Source organism: Cajanus cajan, chromosome 1, assembly GCF_000230855.2.
Source record: "Cajanus cajan strain Asha chromosome 1, NIPB_CcT2T_4, whole genome shotgun sequence".
Classification (NCBI taxonomy): domain Eukaryota; kingdom Viridiplantae; phylum Streptophyta; class Magnoliopsida; order Fabales; family Fabaceae; genus Cajanus; species Cajanus cajan.
In genome coordinates this window covers 90,365,148-90,378,083 of record NC_138517.1, presented here as the reverse complement: position 1 = coordinate 90,378,083, position 12,936 = coordinate 90,365,148, and the positions used below count along the sequence as shown (strand labels likewise).

The following is a 12,936-nucleotide window of genomic DNA, read 5'->3' as shown; positions in this document are numbered from 1 at the left end:
TCCCTTATAAACTTGTCACGTTACTCCTTAGAAGCCTATTGCATTTAAGATGACATATTTCTGTTTTCTTAAACCTATCCTTTAACTTAATCTGTTTTTTTTCCCCCGACATTTTAACTTGTTTTTCTTAACAAACATGGGAATTTTATTTCACTAAAGATACAAACCTTTTGTTTAAATTTTATTTTACTCATGGATCTTATCATTTGGCTTCACGATAATATTCACCCAAGTTATTTATACTTTTTTTGTTAGAGCATCTAAATATCATTTAAATTTTTTAGATAGAATTATCATAAAAATAATAATAATTATATCTATGCATGTTACTATTTAATCTCTACATACTCTTAATATAAATTAGAATAACCATATTAATTAAGAGCGCTTTTAGAAAAACAAATTTCTTAATGATAGTACTTTTAAGAAATTTCTTAATCTTTAGTCTCTTCCATTCTACCTTTTTCATCTTCACTTCTAAATTTAATTTCTTTTTTACAAAATATCAATAGTTAAAAATAATTTTATATCACTATAATTGTTTATCATAAATTAAAAATATAATTTACATGTTAAAAATATTCATTTAATACAAAATTTAGTAATAATATGATTTATATATTTAATAAATTTTCGTTATATAAAATGAATATCTATACTATTAACACAAATTAAAATAATAGTTATCATTATTTAAAAAAAAAAAACAAAAAGAAACCTGAGCATTCTGTAGGGTAGTGTTTAGTTGTTAAAATTGGACAACAGCTTGATCCTAGCAACGACTTTCCAAAAAGTGAATAAAAACTCTCCCTCACTTTTAACAACAGAAGAAAGAATTATTCTAGTACCATCTGAAGATTGCACTCGATTAACAGCCAAGCTCGTCACGGAATGGAAACAAAATACATTTTGCCTACTATCTTGCATTACATGTATCCCCTTCTTCCATTAACTTAGTAAATACAAGAAGATAAAGTGCGTCATATAAACATGCAAGAAAAGAGGCATATAAACAAGTTATACAAGCACATTGATCGTCGAAGTTATTGACTTGGTAACAACTTTTCTCTATGGAAACACTCTGCATGATTGACATAAAACTTTCCGTGCCAAAGTATAAGAGATGAGTTGTTTCCTAATTTTGCCTTGATGACTGTTAGACAACTAGAGAAGGATAGGAAGTTAAAAGTGTATTATAGGAAGAAGGGTACAAATAAGAATTAAACTTATTTGACCTTTTGACCTTTTAGAGTGAGGGACGGTAATAATTAGTTAGTGAGGCCCTCTTTAAATAGGACTGGTTTAGGTGGGGAAGGGGATGGATATTGTTTGGGTAGTATTTCCAACTGGACAGATTCCGGTGTGAAAGGAGTAGTTTCCTTTGTGTACTTTTTTCCTTACAATCAATAAAGTTCCAGGGACGAATAATTCCCTTTCTCTCTCAGTCCTCTTCGGAGCTCTAACAATGACTGAACTTGTACATCTTTCAGATACACGCTCTTTCTCTTTTGATGTTGCCTTCATTATCTTATAAAATCAAATTATCTGGAAAACATGGGGCACTTAACATAAATGAATGCAAAGAATGTTGAAAATCGCAAATAAAGACGCGGGAAGGATTAAGGGTTCATACTCCTTAATTTAATTGCTATTTTCTAAATCCTACAGTTGATAATTTGACAACTGAATCGACATTTACCCCTAAAGGCTAAAAGTCATACGCTACAAACCTCCAATGTATTAGAGTCACGAAGGAACCAACTTTCAGTTGCATCACTGAATAAGCCAACCATCCTTGATCTTAAAACAGGAAAATACAAACCACACTCACACATCATATTATATATACATACATACATTGGAGATAGAATTTTCAATAAGAATTTGTTGATAATTTCTTCCAAGATCGACCAGCCCATTCAACTTCTATATTTTGTTATCAATCACAAAACCTTGCCTCCATGATATACAAATATTAGCCAACTATATACATGATAAAACAGTATTCCGTAGCAGAATCATCTCTACTTTCTACCAGTAGCACCAATGCGTGGTTTGCCCTTAACCTCAGATTCCTGCATTTCATATGAATATAATTTTGCATGTCATCCACATAAGATTAAAGGATTTTCTTTTAGCCGTGGATAGCCAGAGCAAATACCTGAGGCAAGTGCAAGAAAATGTAGGTCTTTGCTGTTGCAGGATTATGATTTTCTGCCCCTTTACTCCAGTCATAGCAGACCTACATGCAGGATGTAAATATATCAATTTGACATTTGTTTGAACCATACATATCATACGAAATACCTCTATTAACGTAATCGATAAGACCAGATTGAATACCTAGCTTTTTGAATTCAAAATCCTTTTATCAACAAATTATGAACAATATCGAGAAATGAATTGCCAAATAGAAAGTAATATAATACAGAAATTTCCATCACAAGATTAAGATCACAAAAGAGAAGAAACTAATATTCTATGCATTTTTATGACAAAAGAAGCATCGCAAAGTCAATTTACATCTGGATAAAATGAGAAGAAAAAAATTTCATTTCCCCTCAAATAACACAGTCTAATAATAATCATCTTCAGAAGATGGAAGGCATAAAGATTGATTATACGAGAATTATTCAATCATACAAATTTTTAGAGGTAAATAATTTATCATAAGCATGGTTTACAATAGAACATTATGACATTGTTTAATCGATGCAGCTGACTTCGCCTAGTGAAAAGGCTTAGTTGTCATATAAACAATGGTATGATAAACAAATTTATAGCTTATGGCATAGCCAGTAACAATATAATAATCACAAGTCAGAACATATTTATCTGTTAAATGTCAGAATATATATTGAGATCGAAGTTTCCTTGAGATTGATAGTCACAGGGTTAAAACCCAATGGTGTTGATCGTTCCATCTGTTTAACAACCAAGTGGTTACAAGGCTAGGTGGTCGTTGTAGATAAATTTATTGTATTTATTATTATTATGTATCTTAATCTCTCATCTCCCAAATTAGCTTCTATCAATTATAGCAAGTAAAATGATGTTTGGTCCACACCCACCCTCCAATCCTCAAGAAAAATAAAGAGAAAAAAAACTGTATCTTATTAAGATACATCTCAAGATTGCGGCCTTTTGGCCAGAATTAATTAAAAAAATTAAATTTTCTTTGAAATAAATTATTTAAAAACAATTTACCAAAATAAAATATTTTAGCCACGCGGATACTCAAAAAACGTCACAAGGTTTGACGTTTTGCATGTAAGGGTAAAAAAATGAAAAAAAACGTCAATACAAGTGACATTTTAATGCATGCAGAAAACGCAGAACTCAACTGGAAATGTCACATGCATTAACGTTTTCCATGCAAGCAAAACAAAACCGAAACATGAAAAACGTCACACATATTGACGTCTTTAGTGGCAACCATGGTGAACCAGAAAACATCATACATTTTGACGTTTTTGAAGCCACCACAAACGTCACAATGGGTTCTGGAGGTGCCAGTCCAGGGAGACGCCGACGGCAAGCTCCAGCGTGCAGGACTGGAGGCACGGCGAGAAGGAAGGGGAGTGCCAGCAGGGCAGAGACAGTGTGGAGCGAGGTGGTTTGCGCGTGACTTCAGCTGCGCACCATGGCTACCCCATCGTTGAGCGCATGCGCTGCCTCATCTGTCAAGCATTGCCTCACTATACTGACAAAACGTCACTTGTATCGACGTTTTCTTCATTTTTTTAACCTTACATGCAAAACATCGAACCCTATGACATTTTTTGAGTATCCACATGGCCAAAATAATTTATTTCAAAAACTATGCTTCTCAAAAGCAAGCCCATTAACAAAATTGAGATATCCTCCCTTGCAAATTCTTTACAAATACAGATCACTTTTTGCTTTCCTCTTTACTAATATATTTTAAAAGATCCGTACAATTACCTTGCATTTTAACATGCTCTCATACATAATGTTGTGCTCAAGTCAAGGGTCTTTTCAACGTATCATCATAAAAAAATGAAAGAAGAAAATAAATAAATAAAGAGGTAGAAGAAAGAAATCCCAATTTCCATCACTTAAAGAAGTAAATGTGTATGACTGAAAAAAGGAGCAAAACTTATTTAACAATGCTGCAAACTAAAGCAGAATAGTAAGGTGGCCATACCGAGTATGCAAATATTGAACCATCATTGTTGAATGTACTGCAAGGAATAGGTTGGCTGCATCTTAACATGGCCTGAAATAAGATAGGTTTGCATTAGATAAGCATGTAAATATACCATAAATATCACTACAATTTGAGTCGGTTAGGAATTGAATGGGGAGTGTTCATAGATGGAATAACCTTGAGCCTTTGTTTACTATCCTTATCCCAAAAATTGAAAGCACCATCAGAACCAGAAGTTGCAAATGTGTGGTGTACCTAAAAATCGTAGAAAAATGTGAAAAATGATTATAAACTAGCTATACACTTTGTTGGTGATTTCTGATGTCCATTGGGTCAAGAGATAAACATAAATTGTGGATAAATGTGAAATAGCATGAAAAATAATTTTGTACTTGAACACAATTGTAGGGAGACTGACAAATAATAGATACGCAGAAGTCAGCAGTGCATTTGTAAAAAATAGAATTGACTAGTATCTGAAATCCCATAACTAGAGAATATAGGATACTGAAGATGTTTATAGTTTACACAAAAATGTATTTGATAAAATGTCAATATACCACAACCATAGTCTAAGTATTTGTCAAATATGTCAATGTCAATACACCAACATCTAAATTCTGTAAATTAACAAGATTCAAGAACCAAAATATAGGGAAAAAATTTCAACTAATTCACCAGATTATTAATTTACATTGTCATTGTCAATGACACTTTTCTTCAGCTATTTGAAATCACGGGATTCAGTGTTAAAACCAAAAGAACAAAATGTGTTAAATGCATAGAATTTACACTGTTAATGTGCTTCATGAGAATTCATTTGCGAAAAAATTATTTTCAACACAGTAATTTCATGCATGATAGATTTTTCTTTTTCATGATTCAATTTTAGGAAAAAAATGAATTTCCTTGAATGATCATAGCATCTTTTAGTTCAATATTTACAGGGCCATCAGAAAATAGGCACTGCCCTAGAAATAAAATAGAAATATAATTTGTCAGAAATCAAATATTTAGAAGCATGTTATGTTCCACTAATACTTGCGATTTGTAGTTTCTTTCAAGAGCAGTGTAAAGTCTGCTTCAGCAGCTTCACTAGAGATAGCATGAATATATTTTCAACATAGCCATTGACAACAATATTCCATTGCATATAGCGCGTTACTTCAAATTGGTTAACAAAAATGAGAAAGTGACAAGGTGAATTAAATTCTATCACTAAATTCACCACATTAAAATTCAAAGGGGCAGTATGGCTGCAAGAATAAATGGTACAAAAATTCTAAGCTGGAGAAAAGATTGTTCTTGGCTACTTTATTATCCTCATCATCATCATCATTATAATCCGAAATAAGAAAGTCACAACCAGGAGTAATTTAACACCAACTACTTGTTAAAAAAAGGCGAAATGATTCTACTGAAATTCAAAGATTGCAGTGCAACTTCAACAATTAAAAATAAACCAAATTAAATCAGAAAAATAAGGCACCTGAGGAACAAATATCTTACAGGATGGAAGTTTAAAGAGTTGACCGAGTATATTTCATTCCCCTCTCTGTGGCATTTAAAAGTGAAGTTTTTACCCTGCTGACTATCATCCAAATGGTGCACACCAACTCTTCCTTCTATTGATCCAACCTACAGAAAGCATATTGTCAGTTTTAACAGCCCAAAATTAATTAATCTAGACTTCCAACTTACAAATTGATAATTGCAATGAAACAAGAATCCAGTAGACAGATATTTTGTATATTCTTATTCTTATAAATCAGAAATGTAGGATAGCTAAGTTAGGGAAACAAACATTAGTTGGTATCAAAAAATTAATGAAAAAGGACAGAAAGTGGAGTATACTTCTCGTTCTTAGCTGGAATGGATAGGGAAAAACATATTTTTTTGTCTTTTCATGATTACCATCAGACTTATATTTTGATGAAAAAATAGATAAATAAAACCAACCTAAATATTGGTTACAGAAAATAAGTCTTTACATAGATACCAAATAGGAACACACTGCTGGGAAACACTTGAATATTGCTTTTACACTGATAAAATGAAGGAAAATAAGAATACCCAAATATAGAAAAGGATCAAATATATAAAAGGAGTGGGGAATGATGCATACCAAGAAACCTTGTTGATCAGGGAATGCAGCAAGGCACCTTGTTTGATACTTTAATGGTGAAACGATTCTCTTGAATTCAACCTGTAGCAAATGAACAATAGTCAAAGCTAGGAGACACTTGCAAAAACTGAAATGAAAGCAAAAGAAGAATAATCAACAGAATGAATAGTGAACACATTGATCTAATCATGATATACAAATGAACACAATGCAAAACAAAATTTACGGCAAACAGCCAACAACCTTGGATATTCAACTAAGAAATCAATAAAGACAATATCTGTCATTAAGTTAACAAGGTATGATGCTCCAAAGCACACCCAGTATCTAAAGCACCACTATATGTGCGTTTGCTTTACCATTTACATATATTTCGACAGACAATGAACCCAATCCATGGCTCTTGTATAATTGAGTTGAAAGGACGTTTAACATTTTGAACATCATACCAAACACATAATATATAGTTAATTGATTATCCTATAATGAAGCAAAAAGCAGAAGAGATTAAAGAACTGCATCTTTGAAACAGAATTGTGGCTATACTTCTGCTATATTGTTCCAATAAGAAAGAAATGCTTGATGCCTGGACGAAAGTACTTATAGGGTAAACTTCTGTTAAATGGTCTAATAAACAAGAAACTGATACTGTAGAGGAATAAAGAAGTACTTGAGGCAAAAGTCCAGTTAAATGAAAGATATACAGGGAATGCCTGATACCTGACCAAATGTAATAGGGAGTTGGGGCTAATCTTCTGTTAATAAGTTCTCCTAATTTTGCTTAGTATGATTCCAAATATGAGATGTGTGCTTGACCATTGAACCAAATAAGTTTTTTTGAAATCCTTTTATTATTTTTATTATTCCAAAAATAATGTCAAACATGCTTATTCATATTGATATAATTTCCATGCACTCTAAGTTAGTGGTTTAAGAATGCCTTTCTTAGCAGATAAACTCATTCCTTCCTTTCTACTATTTTCAGAACATGCTCATTAACTGCACCTTCAAACTCGTTGCACTTAATATCCCCAGCACGTCACAGACCTAGAAATTGGGTGTTGCTTCTCTTTCTTTTAGATGACTTATTATTCTCATGTAACTCTTTGCTTCTTCCCCTTAATAATAAAGTTACTTTATAGTCAAATTATGCAATAAAAAGAAACACAACCCCTTTATGAAATCTTGGGATAAAATAGGCATGATATGACAAGTGAATACACGACACAGGTAATACAAATATTGGAAAATACAATTAATTTGAGATTAACTAGATTAGAATAAAACCATTACCTGAGGATTTTGTAGGTTGTAAACAATAAGATTTCTATCAGCAGTGCCAACGACCATCAGAGGATGTTTCACTGTCATAGCATAGCAGCGCTCTGGGAGTTGTTGTGTGTGCACTGGATTTGACTGCCTTGTATCCCAGTATCTAAAAGTAGCCAGAAGGAGTCATGAGTTGAGGACGGAAGCATCAGATCAAGCAAAATAGTACAAGCTTCATACTCATACCATATGTAATCAGATCTGAATAATATTTCTTTGGGTAAAATGACATGATAAATGTGATGCAAAACCCTATTTATACTCATAGTAAATTGTAAATTGAAATTAAAAAAGAAAAGAAATGAAAAACTATAATGAGATATGGAAAGCAATCCTATGAGAAAGTTTTGATATATTATAATAAAGGTACAATAATTGCAGTAAAGGTAGCACATTACTTGACAGTCCTGTCCCAGCTTGCTGTGACCAAAAGGTTCATCTCAGGAATCCAAGCAAGTTCTTTGATGGGTGCATCATGCATGGCAACAGTCACTGGTTGGCCTCCCGATAATAGAGGCCACATCTTAACTTGCTTGTCACATCCACCAGAGAAGACAGTTGTGCCATCATCCTTCCACGTAGAGCACAAAACCTATGCAAAGAATGAATTTGTAACATGTAACTATTAAGAGGACAGAAAAGTAGTAATAATGTATCAAGAAAACACATAGATGCATACATACATAGATACATGACATGGTAAGGTAATGAGTGATGAATGATAAAAGTAGAATGGATTACCGGATGATCGTGCGTTATAGAAGCCTTGGGGACAGTGGCGACATTTACTCCATTCCGCGCAACCTCCCAGCAACGAACCTGCAAAAGTTGGTTGGAAGTGAAATGGTTGAAGAATGAAGTGAAAAAAGAGGGAAACGAAGAGAAAGACCTGATTGTCCCATGAAGTGGCGACCAGAAAGTTGGCTTTGGGACTGAAACAGAGACTGGAGACGGAGTCAGTGGGAGGCTCATTCACCTGCAACCAAAATTCATCAATCAACCGCGAAAACTCGCACTGCTTCTCGCAAACTGGAACTTTGAGGTACCTCGAATGACTTGTTAGGGTTCGGATTAGTGTTGCTCAGGAAATTCGACATTTGCAGAGACACTGTTTCTAGTTTGGACTTTGGTTGTGAAAAGAGAGGGTTTTGTGTGGGTGAGGGCAGGTGTAGGAATTAAATACTACGTCGCGTTATTACAACGCTTGCCGGCCTCACCATCATCCCTCCTTCACTTCCTCAATCAACTAAGCCCAAAATAATGACATGTATCAAAGATTAACACTACTCACTACTCGGCCCTTTTAGGTGTGTGGCCCAAAATCTAAAATTGGACCACGATACCAACATTGGAGAGTTATGACCTAACCCTTCCTAATAATTCAATTTGATTTGATATTCTATATTTTAATTATATATATATTACATAAGTCTTAAAATAGTTTTCGTTTTTAATATATAGTTATAATTCATTCATCAAATTAATTAATTAGTTTATATTAATCATTTATATCGGAAGACTTAGAGGGTGTATTGGTTTAGGATTTCGTAGGATTTTAAAAGACTTTTTTTGAGTAAAAAAGTCCATTGGTATTCAATCAGGATTTTAATGTCACTTAAAAATAATTCAGTGATATTCAATCTGGATTTTCAAGATTTTTTAAAGAGTCCATTAAAATCCACTGGTATTCATTTGAGATTTTTTACAACTTAAAAACAATCCATTAGTATTCAAAAATATAAGGATTTTAAAGGATTGTTGTGTGAGAGGGATTTTGAAGGACTTTCTAGTGTTATCTATAAATACTAGATTCATAAAACAATCCCATCCAAACCCATCGGATTTTGAAGGATTGTTTGAAGTAATTTTTCGAGTGTTTCAAGAATTTTCAAGTGAGTTTTTCATCTTTTTTTTTCTATGCTCCTGTCTTCTCAATTTTTTATCTACTAATAATACTACATCATTATTCATTGCTCATATATAATATTGTAGTACTGTTCTCATCTCATTCCCCTATTTTGTGAAACTCTGATACGTAAATGATAGTGTCATTGACTTGCTCTATTTTTCTGTTTGTTCTCTTTAATTGACTTGCTTTATTTTATTCTATGTAGTTGAATTTGTTCCTTTATATAACACAAAAAAATGCTTGAAATTTTAACTTTTAAGTGGTAACTTTTTTTATAACACACGTCAAGAAAAGAAAAAGGTGAAAGATGAAATTGATATCATAATCTCTACAATATATATATATATATATATATATATATATAAGATGAATTTGTTAGGATTTCTATGAGTAGAATGAGATGAAAATGAATCTTAGTTGAGAAAGAACCCTCTCAGCATAAAAACTACGAACTCTCTCCTTCCCTTGAATTTGTTACTCTTATCTCTCCTCCTTTTATGACTCAACAATTATTTTATTTTTTTTACTATGAATTTTTCTTTTTATTTTTATATTGTGAAATTAAGATTTTTTATATTTTAAAAAAAGAAAATTAACATAAGACATTGCAGTATCTAACTTTTTAGGGTTTAGGATTTATGCCTTCATTAGCTTATTTTTTAAAAAAGGAAATATTGTTATAATATTTGTTAGAATAATTTACATTTATAAATATCGTTAAAAATTATCATATAATATATAACTAAAATAATATATATATATATATATATATATATATATATTATATATATATATATATATATTTAAATACTTCCGTTTATATAAAAAAAATTATATATCTAAATATTTTCTTAGTATCGAATATACTGATTTTTTTATATAAAAAATTATCTTATGTTTCTATATTTTCATTTTTACATGTTTTTTTTTTATAATGACTGAGGTATTTGATCCATTTGGATAGCTAAGATATATTCGATCTTGTATGATTGGTGTGCTTCTAAAAATAATAATATAATTTTATTGATTTTGTCTCTTATCCATAATTATTTATATAACTAGTTTTCAACATATATTGTTTTAGTAATTCAAATGGGAGATTCACAAGGAAATAATAAAGAAAACGGAAAAGAGAAAGAAAATTATGAAACTTGGACCAAGGAGGATTCCGATGAATTGTTACAATTGATAGTGGATGTTATAAAAAGAGGATAGGATATTATGGAGAATTATTATTATTATTTATCTATACATTGTTGTTTTTTTTATTATTTTTGTCTTTGACTCTTTTTAAATTTGAATGTATGAATTTTTTTTAAATCTTATCAAATGTCAAAACTCCACAAAATCCCACAGAATCTATTAAAATCCTGATTTAAAAGTCTTGCAGAATCCATTAAAATCCTGATTTTAAGTCTTGTAAAATCCTGCAAAATCTTAAAAGTCATGAAAATTCTGCAAAGTCTTTTAAAATCTGCAGGATTTTTTTTAACTAAAAAAGTCCTTTAAAATCCTAATCCAATATACCCCACTTATATTACTTGTATTCATATATAAATAAATATATATGATTGTAACAATTCATTCGAGTAGAATAGTGAAAATAATAGAATTTGATCCTTAAAGAGTATTATGAGAGACAAATATTTCATTGAAATTTCTTCTTTGTAATTTTGTTCTCTTCTTAATAATAGATATTATTCTTAGTGTCAATTATGTTTTGTATAATTATATTTCTTCATCAAATATGATTTTACCATAATAAAATTGATATCAAAGTTATGACATCTGCGAAGTTTGAGGTTGAGAAATTTATAGACAAAAATAATTTCAATGTGTGGGGGTGAAGATGTTTGCTCTCCTCGCACAAAAATGTAAGTTGGCATTAAAAGAAGAAACAAAATTGCCAATTGTTTCTACATTTGCACAAAAGAATACGATAATGAAAAAAATGTATGGCATAATATTGTTATCATTAGGTGATGAAGTTTTGGGAGAAGTCTCCGGAGAAAAGATTACCGACAAGCTTTGGGTAAAGCTTGAAAGTCAATATATGATAAAGTCTTTCCATAATCATTTATGCTTAAATAAACAACTATATATCATACAAATGCAAAAAGGTGGGCCCATTCAAAGACATATTGATAATTTCAACCAAGTTGTTGTTAGTTTAAAAATTATTGATGTTGTGATTGATGATGAAGCCCAAGTCGTTCTTTTCCTTAGTTCTTTGCCAAGAGTTTATGAAAATTTTGTAAACACAATAATTTTTGTATAAGTTCACCCTAGATGGAGTAAGTTAAAACAACTTTGTGGTTTTGAGAATTGAAAAAACATATTACTCATTCATGTAATGGGACCAACTCAAGTGAAGCTTTAATGGTAAAAGGAAGAAACAGTGAAAAGGAATAAGAGTTTCCGAAGGATATAGTCTAAATCATGCAACAAAAATAATAATAGCAGTAGGTGTCATAATTGTCAAAGAGAAGGGCGCTAGAAAAGAAATTGTCTCAAGTTCAAGAAAAATAAAGTAAGTACTTCAAAATATGGTGGAGCAGCTATGGCCTTGGAAGAATTGAATGGTTGAAATGTTCTTTTTGTCTCATCTAATGTAAATGACGATGACTAGATTCTTGATTCAAGGAGTACTTTTCACATGATACCTAACAAAGATTAGTTTGTCATGTACAAAGAGATTGACAGTGATAAAGTTTTAATTGGGAATGATGGTGCTTATAATATAGTTGGTAACAGTATAATGTAAATTAGGATGATTGATGATATTTTGAGAACATTAACCGATGTGAAGTATGTGTTTGAACTTCGAAAGAATTTAATTTCTTTGAGCATGCTAGATTCTCTTGGTTGTTCATATCCAGTTAAAGAAAGAGTCTTAAGAGTTTCTTAAGGTGCCATGGTAGTTATGAAAGGAAAGCTGAAAAATGGACTGTGTCTTGTAACATAGCACGATGGTAGGTGTAGTTGCAATTTCTTCAATTTCAGATATTGACCAAACTCATTTATGACACGAGGTTAGAAGTGAACATGTAATGGATGAACTTAGTAAGAGAGGCTTTCTTGGTGGACAAAGAATTGGAAAACTAGATTTTTATGAGCATTGTGTTTATGAAAAATAATGTAGAGTAAAATTTAGCCCTGAAGTTCATAAAATGTGAGAAACTCTTGATTATATCTATTTAAACTTGTGGAATTTGTCAAGTATTCCTTCTCACAAGAGAGCAAGATATATGTTAACTATCATCAATGATTATTCACGAAAAATTTGGATTTATGTCCTGAAATAAAATAATAATGTGTTTTCTCAAGTTCAAACATTAAAAATCTCTAATGGAGAAACAAATGAAAAAAAAAAAAAGTTAAACGACTCAAAACAGATAATGA

At 31.3% G+C, this 12,936-nt stretch overlaps 1 protein-coding gene across 4 annotated transcripts; it reads right to left on the bottom strand.

The window, feature by feature from the left end:
* Positions 1 to 1,768: 1,768 nt before the first annotated feature.
* On the bottom strand, positions 1,769 to 8,830 carry LOC109804893 (protein RAE1). Of its 4 annotated transcripts, none has more exons than XM_020366811.3 (11): positions 8,672 to 8,830; positions 8,515 to 8,601; positions 8,367 to 8,444; positions 8,024 to 8,217; positions 7,590 to 7,731; positions 6,297 to 6,377; positions 5,681 to 5,809; positions 4,349 to 4,426; positions 4,169 to 4,240; positions 2,162 to 2,242; positions 1,769 to 2,075 (listed from the first exon to the last, which is right to left on the bottom strand). In XM_020366811.3, the coding sequence occupies exons 1-11, from the start codon at positions 8,720 to 8,722 to the stop codon at positions 2,025 to 2,027; spliced, it is 1,044 nt and encodes a 347-aa protein (XP_020222400.1). In that variant the 5' UTR covers positions 8,723 to 8,830; the 3' UTR covers positions 1,769 to 2,024. The 4 variants fall into 4 exon arrangements, 2 of the variants coding, with proteins under 2 accessions (XP_020222400.1, XP_082923717.1); XM_083067591.1 differs by lacking the exon at positions 1,769 to 2,075 and adding an exon at positions 3,946 to 3,995; XR_014431073.1 differs by lacking the exon at positions 1,769 to 2,075 and having other exon boundaries at positions 2,164 to 2,242; positions 5,661 to 5,809.
* Between the last annotated feature and the right edge of the window lie 4,106 nt (positions 8,831 to 12,936).